This window comes from Juglans microcarpa x Juglans regia, chromosome 1S, assembly GCF_004785595.1.
Source record: "Juglans microcarpa x Juglans regia isolate MS1-56 chromosome 1S, Jm3101_v1.0, whole genome shotgun sequence".
NCBI classification, from domain to species: domain Eukaryota; kingdom Viridiplantae; phylum Streptophyta; class Magnoliopsida; order Fagales; family Juglandaceae; genus Juglans; species Juglans microcarpa x Juglans regia.
Window position 1 is genome coordinate 23,130,349 of NC_054595.1, and position 25,919 is coordinate 23,156,267.

The 25,919-nt window shown below is 35.0% G+C and overlaps 2 protein-coding genes and 1 pseudogene across 4 annotated transcripts; 2 read left to right on the top strand and 1 right to left on the bottom strand.

Moving 5' to 3' along the window:
- Positions 1-283: 283 nt before the first annotated feature.
- LOC121245864 (perakine reductase-like) lies at positions 284-3,088 on the top strand. 3 transcript variants are annotated; one of them, XM_041143755.1, is made up of 8 exons: positions 284-473; positions 935-1,006; positions 1,124-1,393; positions 1,516-1,728; positions 1,845-2,017; positions 2,207-2,303; positions 2,554-2,710; positions 2,795-3,088. In XM_041143755.1, the coding sequence occupies exons 1-8, from the start codon at positions 417-419 to the stop codon at positions 2,968-2,970; spliced, it is 1,215 nt and encodes a 404-aa protein (XP_040999689.1). In that variant the 5' UTR covers positions 284-416; the 3' UTR covers positions 2,971-3,088. The 3 variants fall into 3 exon arrangements, with proteins under 3 accessions (XP_040999689.1, XP_040999690.1, XP_040999691.1); XM_041143756.1 differs by having other exon boundaries at positions 289-473; positions 1,124-1,294; XM_041143757.1 differs by lacking the exon at positions 935-1,006 and having other exon boundaries at positions 292-473; positions 1,124-1,294.
- LOC121245895 lies at positions 2,553-12,169 on the bottom strand. The gene is made up of 3 exons (XM_041143804.1): positions 12,008-12,169; positions 3,369-3,452; positions 2,553-3,261 (listed from the first exon to the last, which is right to left on the bottom strand). Exons 1-3 carry the CDS (start codon positions 12,151-12,153, stop codon positions 3,057-3,059), a joined length of 435 nt encoding a protein of 144 aa, XP_040999738.1. The 5' UTR covers positions 12,154-12,169; the 3' UTR covers positions 2,553-3,056.
- A 3,621-nt stretch (positions 12,170-15,790) lies between these two features.
- LOC121245872 lies at positions 15,791-25,477 on the top strand (annotated as a pseudogene).
- The last annotated feature ends 442 nt before the right edge of the window (positions 25,478-25,919 follow it).

Genomic DNA, 25,919 nt, shown 5'->3' on the forward strand with positions numbered 1-25,919 from the left:
TAACTAGTAACAGAAGGTTTGGTCGTGGAATTGAATGAATATAATAATAAGTAAATAATAAAATAAAATAAAAATGGGAATGTAACCTTAAGGTACGTACGGATTATAAAAAAATAAATTTTTATTGACGTGAGTTTATGTAATACGTTAAGTTGGTAAATTTATTCTATTATAAAAATAATTTTATTATCTGACATATTTTATCCAGTCTTAATTTACTTATTTTATAATAACCATCTGATAAAAGTATTCCAAACACTAAAACATGTGTTTTGACTTTTGATACAAAAGCGTGGGTACTAAAATCATTTCGCTTAGAGATGGATGGGATCATGAGCAGAGCAGCTGGCTGATCGTACTACTCTTCAAATCTCTAAGCACCGGTTCCACTTCCTTGTAGAGAGTAAAGTATAAACATGGAGAACCGCCCCATCCAAATCCCTCGACTGGAACTTGGCCGTCAGGGACTTGAGGTGAGCTTGCTGATCTTTTGGTTTTCTAATTTCCATTGTCATTTCTTGTATATATTTTACCTACTCTTCCATCCGTACTTTATTTATTTATTTAGATCTCTTGGAAATCTATTCAACAAGCTAGGATCTCATCAGTCGTGTAGAACTTTCAGGTTCTTAGATATTAGTAGCGTGTGGTGGTTTTTCCTAAATGACCAAGTGCACAAAGATTAGATTGTAGATAATGGAAGAGAAATACTAATTGGTCTATCTTACAAAAATAGTTTATAAGCTGTGTGATGTGATATAATATGATATGCATATTATATAACATTTTTTTTTTTGTAAAATAAATTTAATATATTATATTGAGTCAATTTATAAATTTATTTTTATGAGATGTGTTTGTAAACCCAGCACTTTTGGTTATACAATCTAGGCAATGTCTTCAATATGATCACCGAATAACTGAAATTTGACAGATCGAGTGTCAACGGAGATATCATTGGAAAAAAGCAAGAAAAAGCAATTTGATCATTACGAGACTGGAAAAAGCAATCTGCAGTGACAATGGAGAAGTCATATAAAACAATTAGATCATTTACAAATGTCAGTGACCAGAGCTTTCTCATAGTCATCGTGATCCTTTTTCTTGCTATATAAATGAGCAGGTTTCTAGATTGGGCTTCGGGTGCTATGGACTATCCGGAGTATACAACAGTCCTCTTTCTCATGAAGCTGGACGGGCAGTTATTCAGGAAGCATTCGATAGGGGCGTCACCTTCTTTGATACGTCAGATCTCTATGGGCGTAATCATGATAATGAAATCATGGTTGGCAAGGTACTGATCTTTAATATATATTCGTTTCCCAAGTTTGAACCTAAATCATCATGCATATACGATCAGTGTGTCATTCATGCATCCAACAAAGTCCTGCAGGTTTTTCTTTTTTCTTTTTTTGAAGTTATGCTGAGAAATGGATCGTTTGCAGCAAACGTATGGTGGAAAGTTTACATTCTGGAGTGATTCATTTTATAATCATTCTTATTTTGTCTTCTCAGGCTTTGAAACAGCTTCCTAGAGAAAAAATTCAACTGGCTACTAAATTTGGCTTGGTCAAGTTAGACTGGGATGGACATGGTCAATATGTTGCTAGGGGCAGCCCTGTATACGTCCGGGCATGCTGTGAAGCCAGTCTTAAGCGGCTTGAGGTCGACTATATTGATCTTTACTATCCACATCGCATCGATGTTTCAGTGCCAATCGAGGATACTGTAAGCATCAAAAGATTTTGTCCTCCAGTACTTCCTACTCCTTAATATGTACAAGGCTTACATTCAATATTCTTGTCGGATGCATGTTTTGTTTTTAATGAACTTCTGCAAGGAAGATGGGGGAGCTTAAGAAACTGGTGGAGGAAGGGAAGATAAAATATATTGGGTTATCAGAAGCTAGTGCAGACACAATAAGGAGAGCTCATGCGGTTCATCCCATCACTGCAGTACAAATGGAGTATGCCCTTTGGACCCGTGACATCGAAGATGAGATAGTTCCAGTTTGCCGGTTTGTTACCATCTCCACCCAGCTGTGTTTTAGTTTTTTCTCAAAAATGTTTAGTTTATATACATGGGTGAAAATGTGGCCTTCAGAATCTTCAAATCCGGGAGAATTAGATCAAAAGATCAGTGCACTACAATGTTTGTTTTCACATAAAGTTTCTGTTGCTTATTTCCAGTACCTGTTTTCTTACAGCGAGCTAGGCATTGGAATAGTTGCATACTGCCCTCTTGGTCGTGGTTTCTTTGCTGGAAAGGCAGTTCTTGAGCCCTTGCCCCCGGAGAGTTTATTGGTATGTATCTGCAAATGGATAATTTACACGTGACCATAAATTTCTGCTTTCATGGAGTCAGTTTGTCGTGTATACTGCAAATGAATAATTGGTACTTTTAAGCGTTAATCATTCAAGGTATAATCTTTTAATATCGGCTGAATTAGGCAAGGCAGTACCGCGGGTCCATAAACCTTGCACCCCGGCTTTCCAACACCTCTAAAGACATAATAATGTTCTTCTAGAAGTCATATTCTTGTTCTTGTCGCAGCCAGCTTTCCTTCCAAGGTTCAGTGGGGAAAATCTAGAGAAGAACAAAAATCTTTATAGCAGACTTGCCATTCTGGCTGAAAAGCATGCCTGCACTACTGCTCAATTAGCTTTGGCATGGCTTCTGCATCAGGGCGAGGACATTTTCCCAATCCCAGGTAATAATTAACTCTCTTTAATTGTATATGTGCATATATATATATATCCTAATCCTCATGCTTCTGGTTTGATCGATGTGTTAGGTACGACTAAAGTTGGGAACATTGATGACAACATTGGTTCCTTGTCCGTAAAGCTCTCTAAAGACGATCTCAAAGAAATTTGTGAGGCGGTGCCCTTTCATGAAGTTTTTGGCGAACGATCAGCACCTGCGCTTTCTCAATTTTCTTGGAAATTTGCTAATACCCCATCAAAATAGAATATTTGCCAATTTCTTTATGCTTTCTCTATGTATTTTGGTTTGTTCAAGAACAATGCAGCAAAAGGAACCGTGGAAAACATGTTCTATATAAAAACATGGAGTTCTTTGTTGCGTATCTTCTTCAAGATTGAACTCACAGCATAGTATCCATGTTTTGCCAACATTTTTTGCTCTACGATGGAAATGAACTGATCCATTTCTTTTCGGCCACCTCCATACCACAAATCCCTCACCTTTGTGGCCTCACCATAGCACTCCTTGTCTCTTCGGTTGTTGATCTTCCAATTCCTAATTCAATGTCACACGACTAACATGTGAAGCTGACACGTAGCCCAAGTTGCTGAAACGTCGTTATCTAGACAACCTTTAGCAAGCAAAACCTCATGCATTGATACCTGTCATGTGTCAGTGTCAAGGATTTGTGTAGCCAAAGCTTCCGTCCGTCTGATTGCAACTTTCTGACTATATTTCTTGTTTTCCTAATCAAAGATTCAGAGGATAAAGCTAATGAACATCTCCATCAAACATGCCACAGTAGTGATTGAGGCTTCCAATCACAGTCACTCAATCCATAACTTGAATTATTACTAAAACATCAACTTTGATGCCCCCTATCGTCTAATTTCTATTTGCTTATCCTTTTGAACATTAACAGAGGTCCTACATCTTTTGTATTTCATTTTTAATCCAAGTGTAACGGTGTTTTGGACAAAAAATTTTAAGTGTTTTACTTTTTTAGTTATATTATTTATAAACTTAGTATCTAGCACACCACTTATTATAGAGTCTATTATATTTATGAAAAAAATACTAAAATACTACTATTATTTTAGGTAAACTAACATCCATCCACTTTAGCAATATGTTTAGTATCATCTGGCCAATGCTTAAACAAGCTGAAAACCTCCATCTTCTTCAACACTAATACTGGCTCAACATACAAGAACCAGATTTTACAAGCAGCATGAGTTTTACCCAATGGAAGTTATGAAAAGTATTTGGGGTTGCCTGCAATTAGGGCTGAGCAAAAATCTGAAATCCGACTCCGACTCAAAGTCAATCCGACTCCGACTCAAAGTTGGAGTTGGAGGATTTTTTCCCTAAAAAAGCAGAGTCAGAGTCAGAGTCAAAGGCGAAGGGGGAGTCTAACCGAGTTCGACTCTGCCTCCGACATCCGACTCCACCTCCGATATTGTGCATATGTTATAAAAATATATGTATTTTTCTATACATGCATCATATATTTTATATAACTATAGCTTATATAGCTACTTAAATTCAATAATAGCATGAATGAAATGATTATTTTATAAAATAATATATTTATACTATAATATAAATTGACTAAATTGACTAATAATAGTTTAGTATATGATATATATGTAAACATTTACTAATGCAATAACTTGTAATACTAATGTAAAAAGACTAATTGTAATACTAATGTATAATAACATTTAATACTAATCTATAAAAATAATATGTAATACTATTATATTAATGTATAATACTATAAAGACAAATGTATAAATTTATAATAACGTGTAATATTAATGTATAATAACTAAAGTATAATAACTAGAGAATAATAACATGTAATAGTAATGTATAATAACTAATGTATAGTAACATGTAATATTAATGTATAATAAATAATTAACATGTGTACAAATGTATCATAACACTAGTATAATAACATATAATGCTAAGCCTAGTGTTAAATAACGTCGTGTTTTGTACGCCCTTGGATCAGGTTCCAGCAACTCAGATTTTCAGAACTTGGGCTTACGAAAATAGAGAAGAAGGCAATCTGGGAGAGGGTGACCTTTGGGTCGGGGAGTCTCCGATGCCAAAGTCAATAAAGTCTTTTGAAAGTTTGTAAATAAGTGAGAGAGTCTAGGGATCAGAGAGCGTTACTCGTACTTGGGAGTTGCTATTTATATCAAGAGCCTGGGAGGGGGATAGATCTTGTCTGCCCCATAGAGTTTGTACCCTTCGTACTATTCCTTTTGTCAGAGTCCTTTAATGTGACGTGACTCTGTGACGACGTCATTAATATAGAGTGTAGCTTGGGTAGTGGTGCCATTAATGCGACGTAGTTCCTTGACTTGCTTTGTCTTTGGTGATCCTCCAATGCTCCCTTGTCACAGGATCAAGGGTTCCCCACCTTTCCCTGCTCTGCCTATACAGGTTCCCATGATTAGAGTACGGTCGAGATATGTCAGACCTATCTGTCCCATTAGCCATATGTTTACTCTTCCCTATATGCGCCTTTCTTCATTGGTAAGTTTAGACCCTACGGCCGCTGGCCTGGTATTGGGCTGAGGCCCAGTGGGCTTGTGAAGTGGAGAAAATCTCCTTACAGTTACCTTGCCAATTACTCTCAGACGGGTCCGAGGGGAATTCTACCTTTGCTCCCTCGCTTAATCAACTTTTGCACTTGAGACTACGCGATCTTTTCTTTCTCAGGGTAGGGCTTGCAGACTTCTAGGTGCTCGCTTGTTGCATTCCTGTTCCCCAACTATGCCCGAGTGGCCTTTTTATTTTTACTCTGTACCTTGCAACTGTTTGTCTCCAGCTCTCATGGCTGTATTTTGACGATTTTGTTCTACATTAAATGGCGCCCCTTCAATCATTTCATCATTACTTCGTGTCAGACAGTTATTTATTTTCCACATCGCATCATTGGATATGCTCTGTTGGAATCGCATCATTGGGGCGAACTAATTGCGGCCCTCGTGCTGGTGGTCGTTACCAAGGGCTTTCTTACCTTTTACATCGATCTACGGTCCGCGCTCCTCTCCCTCGATCTTCCCCTCCTCCTTTCTTGCTCCAGCCTTCAGGCCGAGCGCCGAGGGGGAAGGGGAAGGGGGTAACATTGTCTCGTCCATTTTGCATGCTCCCTCCTCCCTTGTTGGGAGAAGCAATCCTAGGTAATATGCTAGGTGGACCTACGGTATGTGCAGTAGTGCGAACAATGCCTCGATCATTGTCTTAGCGGACGGCGAATGTGTCGATCTTGTGGATGGTAAACATGGGTCGATCGAAGTGAGGTCCCAATCCCCCTGTAGGAGCTTCCTCCCTTCTCTTGTCATGGGAGCTCTTCTTTGGCTTCTCGTGGGCCTTAAGCCTTAGCTGGGGCCCTTGCCTTCCTTTCTGCTCGCTCCAGCTTCTTCTTCATGGGAGTCCTCCTAGCTAGCTCGGCCATGAACTAGGATCGCAGCCAGACCCCTCCCAAAGGCACCGCCATGGTTAATTTCTTGTCCTAATCATCAATGGTCATGCGCTCCCTGTTGAACCGAGACAAAGTATGTCTTCAGTTTTTCCTCCTCTCCCTGCTTGATGGTGAGAAGGTACGCTGCTGGGCGTCACCTTCATCGACTTGACATGAACTGGGTCAAAAATAGTCAAGCCAGCTCACTAAAACTGTCTACGGAACCAAGCACTAGAGACTCGGACCATACTTGTACTTGCCTCTTTAGGGTCAGCGGGAACGCCTTGCATGCCACCTCCCTCGGGAAACCATGCATCGTCATGTGAGCCCTAAAGGTTTCCAGGTGCTCAAGGGGGTCCTTTCCTTTATCGTACATCTCCATGGTTGAGACCCTGAACTTTGGCAGTAAGGGCACAACCATCACCTCTTCCGTGTAGGGTAGACCAGTGTTTGTGAGCAGTTGGTCCACCGATGACGATGTGCCCACTTTCCTTGCAATCTCTTCGTACTTTCCTTTGAGATTGTAGAGCTTGTCTTGCATGTTCTCTTCCTCCAAGTTTGTTCCAGCTCATGTGTTTTGGGACCCCACATGCTCACTTTCGCTGGGCTTCGCCTCCTCGTTATGCCCTTATTAAGGCTTTTTGAGCTCCTCATTCTCTTTGAGAAGTGTTTGCACCTTGTCAGTCAAATTCGTCATCCAGTCCTCCATAGCTTTCGGTCTTGCTTCCATAGCTTCCTTTGTGTCCCTTCTAAGTTGTCTGGAATAGGTTGTCACAGGCATTGGGGTTGGAGAGTCTCTAATGCCAAAGTCTTCAGAACTAGGCTTGCCAAAATAGAAAAGAAAGAAACTAGGAAAGGGTGACATTGAGGCTGGAGAGTCTCTGATGCCAAAATTAGTAAATAATGAAAGAGTCTAGGTATCAGATAGCTTTTCTCATACTTGAAAGTTGTTACCTGGAGTTTGGCGCCCGGGGTGGGGGGGTGGAGAAACAGTGTCTACCCCATGGAGTCTGCATCCTTCTTACTGTTCTTTTGCTACCGGGAGTTTGGGACAGATGAGATGAGAAATGAGATATGAGATACGAGAAGATGAGAGATAAGATGAAATATGATATGAGATGAGAGAATGAGATAAGATGAGATGATATAAGAAATTAGATGAGAGATAAGAAAAATGAAATAAGATGAGATGAGATTAGATTATATTAGATTAGATGAGAAATGAGATGAGTTGATATATGAGATGAGAGATGACATGACATGTGATATGAGATGAGATGAGAGATTCATGAGATGGGATGAGACAGGTGAGATATGAGATGAAAGATGAGATGATATATGAGAATATAAGAGGCAATATAGTCTATATATACTTTGCAAGTAAAACACCAATGATGATAATACTAGAGAATGAGAATAGCAATACAATATTTTACAATACTTATTTTAATTTTAAAAAAAATAGATATCTACTCGATAAAAGCAATAATTAATAGTAGATCAAACATGTAATTTAAATCAACTTCAAAATATGTCTCTTAACAAACCTATCATTAAAAAATCTTTTGCAAATACTACAAACAAATTAAAATATATATATATATATATACACACAATAACAATAAATATCACTGACAACAAAAATATAAAAAATAAAAAATGAATTAAGTTTCTTTAACAAATATACAAACATCATTGTCAAACTTTGATTAAAATTCATTTGAGCATTAATGCAACTTTATTTTAATCTTTTATATGACGACTTTTTCTAAACAGTTAACTTCTCATATAGAGACATTGTAATGCCAATGATGAAACTAATGAGGATGGTCTCAATAATAATAATATAAAATTATGATGAGATAAGGTGATAAAGATTATGAAAAATGATGTAACTAGATGGATAGTGATAGTTATGAAGATGAAGATTTGATGAAATCATGATAATATAAAAAGATGATGAGATAATAAATAATATAAAAAGATGATGAGAAGTCATCAGAATGTTAGACACGACTGCTCTAGCAAAATTTATGCACCTTTTATACGATGAAAAAAAGGCCAAAGAATATGTTCTTATCATAGATATTGTCTGTAATGCAAAAAAAAAAAAAAAAAAGAAAAAAAAAAGGAACTTGCAAGTAGTAAGTGTATGAGAAAAAGCACATCTAAATCCTAATTACAACTAATTGGAATTCCTCTAGGATACAGTTTCAACCAAATAAATAAAACACATAAAGCCAAACAGAGAGAAAAAATGAAAAAGCACTGCTAAAATGTAAGAGACACGATACCTTTTGCATGCTTGTAAAACTTGTAGATGTTAGATCTAAATCTACATACAATTTCAATCTAATAACACAAGCCCACAACCACGCACACATGCAAACTCACGCGCACTCAGCTACTAAACCCCACACCATTGCAGATGTCCTATTTAGATATTGGCCATGAAGCCAAAAAAAAAAAAAAAAAAAAAAAGGCAATTGCCTTGCAAAATAAGTACATGCATTGAAAAAAGTACCTTAGAGTCTATTACAACTAATTGAAGTTCCTCCTAAATATAATTTCAATAGAGAGAGCTCCGCATGCTCGTAGAACATGTACATATCATCCAAATATTTAACTACATAGTTTACTTATCCTTTTAGGATCTTATGGGAAAAAGGATTATAATTGTTCTTGAATTAATAAAGTGAATTTTATGTCAACTGAATGCAAAATCAAAAAGGGAGAAAAGTGTGAATTAGAAACACAAACTAGTTAGTCTGAATTAATAAAAGTGATTTCATTGTCCGAGACATTAAACTGGACCATATTTATTTTATCAAAAATGTTTAAACGTACGGCAAAATGTATTCTATATCGTTTTTGTGCTACATCAATCACACCAAAGTTTTTTTTATTTCTCTTTATACTTAAAAACATCTATCGTCCAATGAACAGAATAAACAGTAATGAACAATATGAACAATAATGATGAACAATACTCTTATTTTACGCTTTTCTTCTTCGTCCCTCTCTACGTCTTCAAACCAATATTCTTCACAAAATACCACAAAAGCACCATAACATATCACAAAATCACTACAACAAATCACACAATCACCACAAAAATATAACAAAATTATCGTAACAGATCACAAAATCACAACAACAAATCACAAAATCACAGCAAGCACATACCAAACTCATCGAAATCATCTCAAAATCACCGTAGGATGATCACAAACTCACTGTAAATTATTCTAATTCTTCAAAATCACAAAATGGGAGAGGTAGAGGGCTGGGCATGCAGGAGCAGGGGAGGTGCCATGGAAGGCTGGTGGTGGCATTGTGAGTTGTAGGCGGCAGATTTAGGCTGTCGTGGTGGTGCGGTAGCTTGGGCTTGGCTAATGGCGGCGCTACGGATAGAAACTCGTGTGTGTAGAGGTGCTACGTGGTGGGGCTAGGGAGGAGCTACCGGTAGTGAGTTCCATGGAAGTGGTCCACAGCGTGAGGGAATTTGGTGGTGGTGCTTGGTGGAGCAGGGGCTGAGCCACGGTGGCACAAGGGTGGAGAACCCGTGCGTTGAGACTCATTTCGGGTTACTCGCATGCAGCTAAGGAAGGAGTTGCCAAGGGGCTTCGACGATAGGGCGTGGTCGCCAACGTGAGAGGAAGTCGGTAACGTGGTCGGTGACACCGCACGGTGGCGCATGGCTGAGCGGAAGAAGAGAGAGGGAGAAAGGAAAAGTGAAGGGAAAAGAAAGTTTTTGAGATTTAAATCCAACCTTTCATCATAAGTCTTCAAATTTGATCTAATGGTAAAAATTTAAATACTGATGTAAATTAATTTAAAATAGATAATAATCAACATATAAATATCATATCATAAATAAATTATTAAATTTAATTTATAAAATATTAATCTTTCATCATTAAATAAATACTAAACTTTTGTTAAATATTTTTAAAAAAGTAAAACTATATAAATAATTAGAGTTTTAATATAATTTAAATATGATAATATTTTTAATTAATTAAATTAGGCAAATGTTCGGTGGACGTTACCTACTACTAGTGTTTTTTATAAGTATCAATCACACCAAAGTTGACCCACACTATTGAAGTAATCAATAAATGCACGCATGTATTCGATCCCTTTTACTGCACAGTAATGCATATACTTCCACACTTCGTGAGATTATCCACACAAAAACAGCAATGCAACCACTCAAGAGAACAACAAAACAAAAATAAGAGTACCAAGATTTGGTTGAAAAAAAAAAAAAGAAGCCAAAATAATGTCACTAAACTACTTCAAAACAATAGACGAGTAATTCTGTAGCACAATGGACCATAACTAATAGTATAATTGGTCACATTTCAGTAGCTATTTTATCTTCTAGTATTGTACTTATTGATAGTGGTAAGGATATTTCTTATTTTGTAACTGAAACCTCTTATTTATAATTATGCAAACTTGATTAGTAAAAAAAAAAAAAAAATAGATGAGCAATTCATCCACAAAATAAGATGCAATGATTAACCTAGAAACTCGTACTATTTTCTATTCAGCTTTCATGATTGTAGCAAATGAAAGCCCTAACACTCGGAAGTCGATTTCCCGGTATTGGAAAGAATTTGTGGAACATTGGAAAGAATTCAAAAAGAAAGTTAAATTTTACTACCTAGCGTCCATTTTTGACTTTTGTAGATTTATTTTAGCTGAATACTTCTCACTGATTCAAAATAGAAAAAACACCTGTTTAGAAAAGCATCAAAAACAGATGAGCTTGTGTGCGTATCTTTTTTTTCCCTTTCAGTGCAAAAATAAAATTCAAAAAACAAACAAAAACAGTCTATATAAAATGTCACTACATTACTGGTACAGTATAATCCTATTGAATTAACCAAAAGTAACTAGAAAAAACAGTATCACAAAGGGAACACTTATACATTTCTTGGATATTTGAATCTGGCATAGTAGTAATTAGTCACAAAAACTTTTATGGAAATCATTGCGATGAAATAAGTGAGTCGAGAAGAAGGAAGAATTAGACCGACCTATGGGCGTGTGAAGAAGCAGAAGAATAAGCGCTCTCTCTCTCTCTCTCTCTCTCTCTACGCTACAGAGCCGGGACTCCGGCAGCCAAAGCAAAAAAATTTTCAGCAATCCCTCACACAGAAAATGAAATGAGAAAATTAGTAATTACGTTTGACTAAAAAAGAATAAAATGAAACTATATCTATATGTTTCTATCGAATTGATTAAGAAAAAACTTACGAATCAATAATCCAAATTGGTTCCAAAAGAAAACTTCCCTTTAGATTCAATCAGATCTCTACTATGGAAATTAAAATCCAAATGTCTCAAGTCCAGCTAATGACAGCGTTATCTCACCATTGGATATCGTGACTCTAGAAATAGCAAAACAGAGGATCATATCACTCCGCAACCAATGCACCGGGATAATTGCAAGACAAACGAAAACTAGTTTGGAAGTTCAGCTATATATACTCCGTTTTATACGTAAGTTTAGCTTGTTGTACAGAGCCTTGCTATAGGCTTCATATATCATGTAGTTGCATGTATATAAGGAATGGAAACCTTTTCTCTATCTCACCTTTAAGATAGAATTTCTCAAGAGTGAATTTCTCAAGAGTTCTTTTGCTAATAGATAAAAAACTAAATCATACCATAAAATAAAAGCCGATTGCAAATTCAATCCATTGATGTGAAAGAAATCAAAACAAATGTAAATTTCACATAAAACTAACGGATCAAAAAGTAAACAAACATAGATGAATTGAGAACTAAAAAAGGAATCTGAAGTACCTCTTGCTGCTGCAGGGGAACAACAGCTCCTGTGGCCATCTCTTGTTGTTTCCATTGAGAGTTCTAGCAAAGAATGCCTCTAAAACTCGACAACAGCGACGAAAACATTTGGAGACGACTGTTGCGCGTCTCTCCTCATTTAGCATCTGTAGTGAGTAGTCTCCAGCTGGTACGACTCAAGCAACTGCTTGGTTTGGGTAGTGAAAATATCTTAAAAGTATTGAGAATATTTGTAAATAATAATAAAAAAGTGAAAATATAAAATACACGGTCAAAATAATATCTTTCTCTACGGTTACTAATTATTTTATGTTCTGGGAATTCCTATCCGTTACTTATTTATAAAGAATATGATTAGGACTCAGGTGTAACTTTTGTTTGTGGGGGAGTTTCTGACCGTTGGATGGATATCAAATTGAAATGATTGGGCTATATATATATATGGAAAACACTATTTTGCCTCCCACTTTGCTCAAAGTGACCGCTTGACCTTTTTTTTACTTAATGATTAAGGAAGTGATTTTAAGTGTATTAATGTATTTCTTTTATTTTTTAAAAATATTTAAATATATTAAAAAATGTGAAAAAAATAGAAAAAAAAAATTGGCTGGGTGGTAAGCCCAACGGTAAAGGTGGGATGGCAGAAAAATCCAAAAAAAAAAAAGAATTTTAATTTTTGTCAAGCGGTCATATGGATCGGTAAAAATGTGGCGGCATAGTAGTGTTTCTCATATATCCTTCTATGCAATTTCCACTGATTATTGCTTTCTGAGTTGAGTATTCGCCTATTTGTAGATAAATTTGCAGAATGGTTCAATCACTATTAGGTATTGAATATGGTGGAAAGATTTGATAAAATTGTTGTTAAAATCATTTTTCTATTTTTCTAAACAACTTTCTATTGAAGTTTTGCCTACTCTAGGAGGTTAAGATGAGCGTCAATGATTCAACTAACCACCTAGATGCTGGCATTGCAATATTACTATCCAAAAATAGTCAAGGCAGCTTTGCATTATTATCACCTCAATTCATAATTTAAAGATATCAAATTTTCACATTTTAGGCTTACATTATATATATTCTGTACTACAAAAGAGACCGAGCATTAGGGTGCGTTTGGTTATTAAACTCACCTCAACTCATCTCAACTCATTATTATAACTTTTTCAAATCTCAACACAAAATATAATAAACAATTCAATTTTTTTAAATTTTAAAATAATAATAATATTAAAAAATAATATTCTAACAATATTTTATCATCACAACTCAACTCAACTCAATTCACTTCAACATCCAAACACACCATAATGTCTGCCTATAGAAAATAAATATATTTTTATTATATAATTATAAAATCACCATTTGATAGTAGTATTTTATAGAAATGTCACTTATTTAAAAGTTTTAAATTAAAACTGCGTTATAAAAAAAAAAAAAAAAAACATAAAAATAGCTTGTACGCTTCAGGTACATAGCATTACCCTTTCAAATAACCTTTCAAATAACTTTATTTCCAATGAATTATAAAAAAAATTAAAATTATTTCTAAGAAAATAAGTAGTTATTTGATTATAAAATATGTTCTGAAACGGTAAATAAAAGTATCGACAAAATAAGCATTTTACAAACACTGGAAAAAGAAAGAAGGAAAAAACTGATTTTGCATTTAATACATAATTTTAAGGTAAAACTGTTTGTTGTTTGCTGCCTGTGAGGATGGGAAACAATGTCGGCTAATTTCTAGGGCTGGCTCTTACGAATGATGCCGGCTATTCGCTAGGTACGAAGACGCGGGAGGCGAAGGGAGGGGGGAGGGGATTGTGGCTCAAGGGGAGGGAGAAAAAAACAAATTAAATTGACTTGGCATAGTGTCACTATGGGTTTGTAGAATTTATTTGTGTCTTTTAGCAGTCCTATGAATTAAATAATGGAAGATTTTCTCACTAGCTGACAATGTATTATCTCATCATTTTATTATGTGTTATAAATAATTAGAGATTATTTATTATATTTTACTTATATATAACCTTATTATTTAATGTCACATCATAAGATGATGAGAAGATGATAAAAAAAAAAATGATTAGATTTTTCTTTTCTATATTCAATTCTATTATCTTTCATTCAAGAAAAAAATTCATTCTTAAAAAGAAATATAATTTTGTATAGATAGATTGAACTGATTTTGTTATGGAATAAAAAAATGGGTTAGGCTCAATGAAGTATGAATCATTCTTAAACCCTAACGCTTAGGAAGTGTTTTCAAAGTTTAAACACATCGTCCATTTGCAATAAAAGTTTGGTATAGAGCTAATTTTTGAAGATGTATCTTTTGTCACCCACTATTATTTCTTTTTTGGGGGAATTACAAATTAAAAGCACATGTTATTATATATATTTTTATTTTGTAACTCAATGTAACGTAACAATTGAAAGAAGCATAGGAAAATAACTTCTCATTTTCAAATAATATAATATCCCATTTATCACCAGCTTCTTGTACTAGGTCTAGGTTATAACACTGAAACAATTAATATTTTCAATTTACAACTTAAACGATCTATATTTTTAATTTACACTCGGTTCAGTCTATAATTTGTCAGTGGCTAACGTGGCAGTATCCTATTGGATAGTGTAAAGCTAGCATTTGTAACAAGTTCTGTTCAAATTGGAACCCATATTAGAATAGAGAAAATGCTAATGCTAAACCACCGAAAGGAGTGTACTGACGTGTTTCTTTTTATAATATATTAAAAAATTATAGTGTTACGGATATTGATGCATCCGTGATCCGATCGATAATGCATCTTGTCGTTCAAAGGCAAAATATGCTTTAAATAAAAAACACTCCTCCTGTCCACTTCTTATGTGCATGAAGCAGCACCCCTCATGTTATTTGTATGAAAAATTATATCTATTATTTTCATATACTACACATTATTTTATTTAATTTTTTATTTAATTTTTGTATTAAATATATAATATATAAATGATGAGTAATTATCATTTTTATATACTATAAATTATTTTATTTAATTTTTATATTAAATATATAATATATAAATGATGAGTAATAAAACTCCCTAGTATGCGAGCTGGGCAGAGTCCTTGTCAGTTTGACTTTCGATAGATTAAATGATGGAGTCTATGCATGCCGCTTTGTGAAACCAATATCTATTTGTTATTTTTATCATTTTATTTAAATATACATATTTATATATTAATATATGTATATTCAAATAGAAAAATAAAAATAATAAATCATATATTAATATAGAATGTAGGAAATGATAAATATAATTTTTCTTTCTTATTTTATTTGTTATAACTTATGTTGCATCTTTATATTTTTTTACACTTTTTTTTTATTTTTTTAAAATACCTTGAGCTTTATTTTTATATTTTTTTTCTTTTTACATATTATATTTTTGCATTTTACCTCTTTTAAAAATGAAATTTTTAACCATGACACGTGTGCTAATATTCTCATTAGATTAATTAAGAAAAACCTGATGAAGACATAGAATTAATAAATTTAAAATTAAGTAAGAAAATGATAAGATGAAAAATACAAGAAAGGAAAGTCTTATGTACTATGTTCGAAACCTGTTTTGTAATTGAAATGTGAAAGTGAAATTCTTTAACGAAGAAAGTAAAGAATTTTTATTATATCTTATAAAGTTTAGTTAATTATAATCTTTCTGACATGAACAGTAAAACAGCACCTCCAAGAGTAACAAGGAGAGTGGTGAGTGATAATATATATACAACGTCTGTGTGAAAGAGCAGCACCTTCACCCCGTATTAACCAAACCCAATCCTGCTTTGCTGCTAATTATCAAGATCAGTAATGGAGGAGAAGGCACAGATCCAAATCCCAAGAGTGAAACTGGGCAGTCAAGGATTAGAGGTGCGCTTGCTTCTTTTGTTTTTCTTTCTTCCTTCTTTTCCTACCGTCCAAACACATTCGTTCATTGCAGTTGACTTATTTCGAATTCCTTTTTTGTTTTTTTTTTAAAAAAGAAAAACAAAAAAAAAAACAATTTTACTGTCTCCTGATTACCAATTTCTCACGTACAATCTTCACTCAAAACTCTTCTCCGGATCTTGGAACCATTTCACGGTTCTGGAAAAAACAACTTGGTCTTCGCCGGATCTTAGTCGATTTTAGGACGTTCACTTTCAGATTTTAAAGGATCCTAAAATCTCTACCGACCATGCATATGGCCGAAATTATATGCAGATTATAAAACTGTCCAGAGACTTCAATGAGAAATTCTAACTACAGATTTCACGCAAGTCCACGATAGCAACGTTAATGGTTGAAATGAGAAATATTTTAACCACAAAATGATTAAGGCCAGTTTAGATAGATAGTTCGGATGAAATGAGATATTTTGAGTAATAGTAAAATTTTTTGAATTAAAATGAGATGAAATAGTTTGTAAATAAATGTATGTTTAGATAGTGAGATGAGATAAAATAGTTTTGACTTTTTAGGATTTGATAAAGTGTTTTACTGTTCATGTCAGAAATATTTGATATGAGTTTGAAAATTTATATATAGATGAAATAAAGATAAAATCTAACTGTTTGAATGTCCAAACCCAAAAATTCCGTACATACCAAACTATCTCATCTGGCCATCCAAACCAACCAAAAACTAAATTTATAAATTGACATGGTTTTATGCAGTATATCAGATTAAAATTACTTTTATTGTAAAATATATTTAATAAATTATAAGAATCCACGTCAATTTATAAGTTTACTTTTAAATACATAATCTCTTTATATACTTTTCAATCAAAACATGATACGGCCTAGCTGACAGTGCAAAAATAGACTAGAGAGTAACATAATTGTATTAACTCAAAAGATGATATTTACAAAACAACATTGCTGTTTATATACAGATGTTCCCATAATAGATGGGATTATAAGAATAAAAGAAAATTACAAGAATACAATAAATGTAAAAGATTACAATGTATATGAAAGGAAGAATAAACTTTTATATGGAAACAAAGTAATAGAGGCATTGTCAACTGTCTAGTGTATTGCTGTCTTTCCAAACTTGCAGATTCGTGGTCTTGGGCAGCTGTGCATGATTTGCATTCAGATCTCCATCTGAGGCTGAATTGGAGGCAGAGATCAAGCCTCCATCTTTGTTGATTGAGTCTGCTGTTGAAGATCTTCTAACATCTCCCTACAAGCTGATGGGTGAGGTAGTCACTCTCAGCTTGTCTCTTAGTAGTAGGAACCTTGCTGAAGTAAGTCCCTTAGTAAATATGTCAGCCACTTGATCAAGTGTAGGGAGATACATGGTTGTAATGTCTCTGTTGACAACCTTTTCTTGAATGAAATGGTAGTCTACTTCTATGTGTTTAGTCCTTGCATGGAACACTGGATTGGTTGCCAAGGATAGGGCCCCTAAATTGTCACACCAGAGAGTAGGGGTTGTAGCTATAGGCATTTGAAGTTCCTTCAAAAGCATTCTGAGCCAATATAACTCAGTTGTAGTGAGTGCAATAGATCGGTATTCAGTTTCTGTACTGAATTTAGAGACCACAGATTGCTTCTTAGCACTCCAGCTGATTAAACAAGGGCCTAGGTATATGCCATAGCCAGTTGTTGACCTTCTATCATCTGGGTTCCCAGCCCAATCTGAGTCACCGTAGGCATTGAGAGTGAGTGAGCCTTTGGTGAATAACAATCCATGGTTGAGTGAGCCTTTGAGGTATCTTAATACCCTCTTGGCTGCTGTCCAGTGGGCAGTTGTGGGATTGTGTATAAACTGACATAGCTGGTTGACTGTGTAGCTTATGTCTGGTCTTGTTAGAGTGAGATATTGCAGTGCCCCAACAAGTTGTCTGTATTCAGTAGCATTTTGCAAGGGATCACCATGATGCTTAGATAGCTGAGAACCTGTTGGAAGAGGTGTTTTTACTGGTTTTGCATCTATCATCTTGAATCGGGATAGAAGGTCCAGTGTGTACTTGGACTGGTATAGCAGCATGCCATTAATCAGATTTTGAACATGTATTCCACGAAAGAAACTGAGAGAACCAAGGTCTTTCATTGCAAAATGATGCTTAAGACAGTGGATCGGATTTGTCATTGCTGCAACATTATTTCCTGTGAGGATTATATCATCTACATACACTAACAAAAACATGTGTATGTCTGAAAAATGATAAACAAAGAGGGAATAATCCACTTTAGATTCTTGGAAACCAAGAGCAATCCAAGTGGTGGCCAGCTTGTTGAACCAGGCATGAGGGGCCTGTTTAAGACTATAGATGGACTTGTGCAACTTGCAAACATGATGAGGATATCTTTGATCTTTAAAACCAGCTGGCTGTTCTATGTAAACTTCCTCTTCAAGTGTGCCATGGAGGAAAGCATTGGAGACATCAAGTTGTCTCAAGGGCCAATTATAATGGACAGTTATGGCTAAGATTGTTCTGATGGTTGAAACCTTGACTACTGGACTGAATGTTTCAGTATAGTCAATCCCATCTTTTTGTTCATACCCTTTGGCTACGAGTCTAGCCTTGAACCTGTCTAAAGAGCCATCAGCTTTCTGTTTAATTTTGAAAACCCACTTATTGTGAATAACATTCTTGGTAGTAGGTCTTGGCCACAAGGTCCAGGTGTGATTGGACAAAAGAGCATTAAACTCCTGTTGCATGGCTTGAATCCACCGAGGGGACTTGATGGCTTGTGAATAAAGATGAGGTGTTATTGGTAGATTGGTGTTGGGTGTCACAGAGTTCAAAGCCATGAGAGGATGTTTGGTAGAGGAATAGACCTTGTAACCAGAGAATGTTTTAGCTTTCCTAAAGCCATCCATGGACCTAGTAGTCATAGTATGTGTTGCAACAGCAGTGGGATCAAGAAGGGTTGCAGTAGTGTCTGCTGCAGTAGGGATTGCTGTGACTTCTGCTTCACATGTTTCTGGTATGGTACATGCTGTGGATACCACTGGTTCCTCGAATTAAGGTGGTTCTGGAAGAGAATTAGAAGTGGAAGGCATTTGTGGTTCAGTGGGTGATGAAACAGTGAGAGGGTTTTCAGAACCTTGTGTCGATGCAGTGTGGTAAACAAGTAAGATAACATCATTTGAGTGTAAAGTGCTAACCTGTTGAGGAAGATCTTTTGCAGAAGACTTTTGTAGAGATGGTTTCCAATCTTGAGCAGGGAAAGAATGCTCATCAAAGATGACATTTCTGCTAATAAGAATTTTTCCTGTCTTGGGATCAAGATATCTATAACCTCGATAGTTTGAACAATACCCTATGAAAATGCACTTTTTGGACCTGAACATAAGCTTATGAGTGTTGTAAGGTTTGAGAATGGGATAACAAGCACAGCCAAAGACTTTGAACAAGGAATAATCAGGAGCTTTGTTGAGTAGCTTGGTGTATGGACAATTATTTTTCAACACAAGACTTGGCAGTCTGTTTATGAGATACACTAAGGTATTGAAAGCATCTACCCAATAGGTATTTGGCAATTTGGACTGTGCTAGGAGAGCAAGACCCATCTCAACTATGTGCTTGTGTTTCCTTTCAGCAAGGCCATTTTGCTGTGCAGTATAGGGACATGGTATGCGATGATGGATGCCATTTGTAGTGAGGAATTGTTTAAATTGAGTAGAAAGAAATTCACCTCCACCATCATATTGAAAAGTTTTAATTTTCTTAGACAATAGGTTTTCAGCCTGGCATTTAAACTTCACAAAACACTCAAATGTTTCAGATTTTGTCTTGAGAGGATAAATCCAAATAAACCTAGAGAAATTGTCAATAAAAACAACATAATATTTAAAACCAGTTGTAGACAATATATGAGAAGTCCATAGATCAGAATGTATTATTTCCAAAGGTTCATTTGTTACATTCATAGAATCTGAAAAAGGAAGAGTTTTGGCCTTAGCCAATTGACATGCCTCACACAAGACCAACTGTTTAGTGGACTGACTAATAGGGATGTGAGCATATTTTCTGACTTTATCTAAGACAAGGGAAGCAGGATGTCCTAGTCTACGATGCCAAACAGTGGCATTTGCTATTATTCTAAGGAATCTGGTGAACTTCTTGACTTTATTGGTGGACTTGGAGAGATTAATTCGATAAAGGCCATCGCTACTTGGTCCTTGCATAAGAATTTGCCCTGTGAGGTTGTCCTTCACAAAAAAATGAGTGTCAGTTAGCTTAAACAAACAGTCATTATCAACACAAAATTTCTGAATAGAAAGTAAGTTTGCTGCTGCATTAGGACAGTGAAGAATATTTTTGAACTTGAAAGGTTTTTGAGAATGAAAAATGGTTGAGGAACCAGTGTTTAGGATAGATAAACCTGAACCATTGCCCACAACAACTTCTTCATCACCCTTGAATTGTTCTTGAAGTGTAAGGTTGTCCAAATCTGCAGTGACATGATTATTTGCCCCACTGTCAGCAAACCAAGGTTGTTCTTCAGGTTCAACAGAGTTCATTCTTGCAGCCAGTGCAGCCAGCTAAGAAGGAGGATGCCTCCCCTGATAGGAATAATTCATCCTATGGTAACAGTCCAGTGCTTGATGTCCAATCTTTCCACAGATTTGACAGGGACCCCTCTGATTTGTTTCACTCCCCTGATTTGTTTCACTCTTGAATCTATTCCCTTCTGGTTTCTTAGAGTGAAAGTTTTGCCTTTGCTGTCCAAAATTATTTCCTTTATAATAGAACGTTTTGGACTTTTGTGAGTAAAGAGCAAAATTACCTGACTCATTTGTTTGTTGGTGTTGTTGATTTCTAATAAGAATCTCATGGTTCAAAAGCTCAGCTTGAAAATCTTCAAAAGACATAACAGACTCTCGGGTGGCAAAATGAAATGATGTGATAAAGGCAGTGTAATTGGGATTGAGTCCTCCCAAGATATAGGAAATAAGATCATCATCATCCACTGCCTTACCTGCTGCAGTAAGTTGATCAGCAAGGATTTTGGCTTGTCCTAGGTATTGAGTACAGGTTTGTGATCCCTGGCTCAAGGACTGAAGCTGTCTTTTCAGATAGGCTACTCTGGACCTAGATTGTGAGGCAAATCTTGTTGCCAAGGAGGTCCACACTTGTCTAGAAGTGTGTAAGCCATAGACAGATGACAACACACTGTCTGACAGGGTGGTATTGAACCAACTAAGAAGGTATTGATCCTTCTTTTGCCATGATAAAAAAAAATGGATTGATCTCAGTTGACAAGTTTTCTGAAGCATCAGCAAGAAACTTTGGTGGACATGGCTCAGTGCCATCAACAATGCCCATGAGATCATGACTGCGTAACACAGGTAGAAACTGTGATACCCAGTCCAAATAGTTGTTAGCATCTAGTTTGATAGAGATAAAATGAGTGATGCTTGGTAGTGATTGACCAGAATTCGACATGATGAGATAGAAATTAGGAAGCAAGAAAATGTGTTAACCCCAGAGGGGCTCTGATACCATGCAAAAATAGACTAGAGGGTAACAAAATTGTATTAACTCAAAAGATGATATTTACAAAACAGCATTGCTGTTTATATACAGATGTTCCCATAATAGATGGGATTATAAGAATAAAAGGAAATTACAAGATTACAATGTATATGAAAGGAAAGAATAAACTTTTATATGGAAACAAAGTAATAGAGGCATTGTCAACTGTCCAGTGTGTAGCTGTCTTTCCAAACATGTAGATTCGTGGTCTTGGGTAGCTGTGCATGATTTGCATTCAGATTTCCATCTGAGGCTGAATTGGAGGCAGAGATCAAGCCTCCATCTTCGTTGATTGAGTCTGTTGTTGAAGATCTTCCAACAGACAGTACTGATCTCAAAATCCAACTTCATTTTTCTGAAAATCTTTAACTAAATAATTGATTATGCAATTCGTATTTAGGAAAGAGAAGTACATACATAAAATAAACTCACAAACTCTATGAAACATTTTCTCATAAAAACTCATAATTCCCAACCGTCAGTTTCAGAGCCAATAGCAAAGTTCTAGAAATTCCGTGTCAATGAAGTAGACAAATTCCATGTTGTAGACGGAAGCAGTGACCATTGTTTTTATCCTCGTGGGATAATTTTCTGCTTAGCAGGTTTCTAGATTAGGCTTCGGGTGCGTTGGCTGGATGTGCAGTTATTGAAGGAAACATTCGACAGCGGCATCACCTTCTTTGATACATCAGATCTCTATGGGCATGATCATGACAATGAAATAATGGTTGGCAAGGTACTTTCTGTTCAATGTTCTCTTTGAAGTTTGAACCTAGCTAACTTGTGTTAAAAAAACAAAAAGTGAAAAAGATCATTCTGCGCTGGCATTAGATCATTTCTGGTGTTAGGGGTGTAACCAGTCCGTTTGGTTTGGTTTTGGACAACTTTTAGAACCGAATTGATATACACTGATTTTTAAAAATTTAAAAACCGATATGGACCAACTCATCACCGAAATCGAAACTTTTGATTTTTTCAGTTTCGGTCCAATCCGACCCGATTTTTTTGATTTATCATTTACACGTGTGGCAGTACATAAGTTGAGAATATATGATCAAATGTGTAAAAATGTATTTATAAAAAATAATATATATTATAATTTTGTATGACAAAAATATATTTATCCTTGATATATATAAAAAGTAAGCTTATATTAATAACTTAATATTATTGTTCATGTTTAAAATTAAAATTTTATATTATACTAAAAGTTATAAAATTAATTTTATATTATATGAAATGTTATATTAATTTTATGTTATAAGATTAATAGATGTGAATCATAAAATTAAAATTGCATGTTATATTAATTTAGCATATATTGTATATAATATAATATAAAATTTTAAAATATATATATACCGAAACAATTTCGATTTTATGTACCGCTAACTGGACCTATTACAAACCGGACCCAATCCACTTGTTTTCAATTTTTTTATACCAGAGCTGCTGGTGTTGAGAAATATTGCATCTTTAGCAGGAATATGTAGTGGAAAGTTTACCTTTTTACACTGATTAGAAATTAAAATCATACTCATTATTGTTTTGTTTTCTCAGGCATTGAAACAGCTTCCTCGAGAAAAAATTCAACTGGCTACAAAATTTGGGTTGGTCAAGTTAGATGGGGGTCGCTATGGTCAAAATGGGGTAAGGGGAAGCCCAGAATACGCTCGAAAATGCTGTGAAGCTAGTCTTAAGAGGCTTGAGGTCGACTATATTGATCTTTACTATCCACATCGCATCGATGTTACAGTCCCAATCGAGGATACTGTAAGTTTGTCCCCTTTTTTTTTTCTCACTTTCTATGGATTATTGTAATCTACAAGGCTGGATTCAATGTTCTTGTTGAATTTTTTGTTTGGAATTAACTTAATCTGTAAGGAAGATGGGGGAGCTTAAGAGATGGTTGAAGAAGGAAAGATCAAATATATTGGATTATCAGAAGCTAGTGTTGACACAATAAGGAGAGCTCATGCGGTTCATCCCATCACTGCAGTACAAATGGAGTATTCCCTTTGGGCCCGTGATATCGAAGATGAGATTGTCCCAGTTTGCCGGTTTGTTACTATCTCCACCCAGTGTTTTAAGTTCATATATATATATATATATTTATATATATATAATCCAGGAGAATTAGCTCAATAGATGATCTACTGTATTACAGAATCTGCACCGTACGATGTTCGTTATTGCATCAAGTTTCTGTTGCTCATTTCACGTATACCTGTTTACGTACAGGGAGCTTGGTATTGGAATAGTTGCATATAGCCCTCTTGGTCGTGGTTTCTTTGCTGGAAAGGCAGTTCTTGAGCCCTTGCCCCCGGAGAGTGTATTGGTATGTCAATGTGAATGAAAATGGAAATTTTAGCCATCGTATTCAACTTTCTGCGGTTTTGGAATCCTCCAATCGTGGATACTTACACTACAAACAATTTATACTACATACAAGTCACTGTATAAAACGCACCACAACGTTGGTTGTGTCAATAAAAAAGCTTATAGATAGATTGACACAAACCCATGCCACCTCAACTCATCTCATTTTATTATTACAACTTTCTTAAATTCACATACAAAATATGATAAACAATTTAACTTTTTTAAATCTCGAAACAACTTTTTCAAATTTTCACACAAAATATAATAAATAATTCAACTTTTATTTTATTATTCACAAACCATCTCAACTCGTTTTTTAATCTAAACTACTCCAAACATTTGCCTTTATGGTCATGGAATCAATGTGTCGTCTATACACACACACACACATATATATATATATATATATATATATACATTCATCATATGGTACCTTTTTTTATTTTTATGAGTAATGTTAGGGATAAGTTCTAAATGCACAAGCTTTATGCAAATTTTTTTGTAAAAAAGTGGGCTCTACCAAGAAAAAACAATTTTTTCACACTTTCATAATAAGGTCCATTTTTTTTATAAAAGATATGCGAGAGGCTTATACTTTTAGGACTTGTATATGTCTTTATTTTATTTTTATTTTTCATTTTATTGATAGACAAACTTAGGTAAGCACTGTGGATCTACAAATTACATTGCACCCCGGCTTTATAAGAAACCCTCTAAAGGCAGAATAATTCCCTAGAGCAAATCAAACCTTTTATGGCAGCAATGTGCTATTTTAAACCTTTTACTAGTGATTGAGGCGCTGCAACAAAACAGTATGTCAAGCTCAATATTTGGTGGCCTTTAATCTGAGATTAAACAGCTTTCATCTTGTTTTGGGGATTTTTTTTACTTATGCTTGTAGGGAAGCCAATATGGCTGCACATTCTCTTGCTCAGAATGCGAGAAATGTTGAGAGTATCAACATGTGGTGGGATTGTATTTTAGACTTTTTATCTCAAATCTTGTGGTTTGATTTATGTATGTAATCATCTTTTGATTAATGAAGTTATATGTTTGTTATTAAAAAAAAAAAAAGTCATATTCATTTCATGTCACAGTCTATGTTTCCAAGGTTCAGCGGGAAAAATTTTGAGGAGAACAAAAATCTTTATAAGAAACTTGCCAATCTGGCTGAAAAGCATGCCTGCACTACTCCTCAACTAGCTTTGGCATGGCTTCTCCATCAGGGTGGAGACATTGTCCCAATCCCTGGTAATAATCAAACTCTTTTATATGTAATTTCCATCTTTCTCGTAAATATATGATTGTTATAATTTTAGTTTGTGCTTGTTTGGCTAACTTAGTAGCTTGCAATATGTCTGGTTTGACGTATTTTCTTGTTGATATTGCTAAGGCACAACTAAAGTTAGGAACCTTGATAACAACATTGGTTCCTTGGCTATAAAGCTCTCTGAAGATGATCTGAAAGAAATTTGCGATGCCGTGCCTATAGATGAAGTTGTTGGTTCTCGACAAATTGCTGCTCTCTCACTTGGCTTGGAATTTTGCCAATACCCCATCAAGGTAATCGCACAGTACTATAGAAGTAATTCAAGGGTGACCCTTTTAAGTAAAATTGTTACCATTTCTAATTTCTTTAATTATGTTTTCTCCATGTAATTTGTTTGTACAGGAACAATTAATGCAGAAAAGGATATACATGACGAAATGAGATAGTTTATAAAAAAATATATGTTTAGATAGTGAGATGAGATGAAATAATTTTTATTTTTTGAGATTTGATAAAGGAGTAAGTCCCACTAATAATTAAAAATTATTTTATAATTATTGAATAATAATTATAAATATATTAATAGAAAGTAATATTTATCATTAATTAAAAAATCTATAAACAAATACCATACAATATAAGACAGATTGGAAGACTGGACGAAATGGGAAGGGAAAATAAAAAGGACTGAGGGAATACTGAAGAAGGCAGTGGTTGTTGAAAACTGTTAATGGCTGTT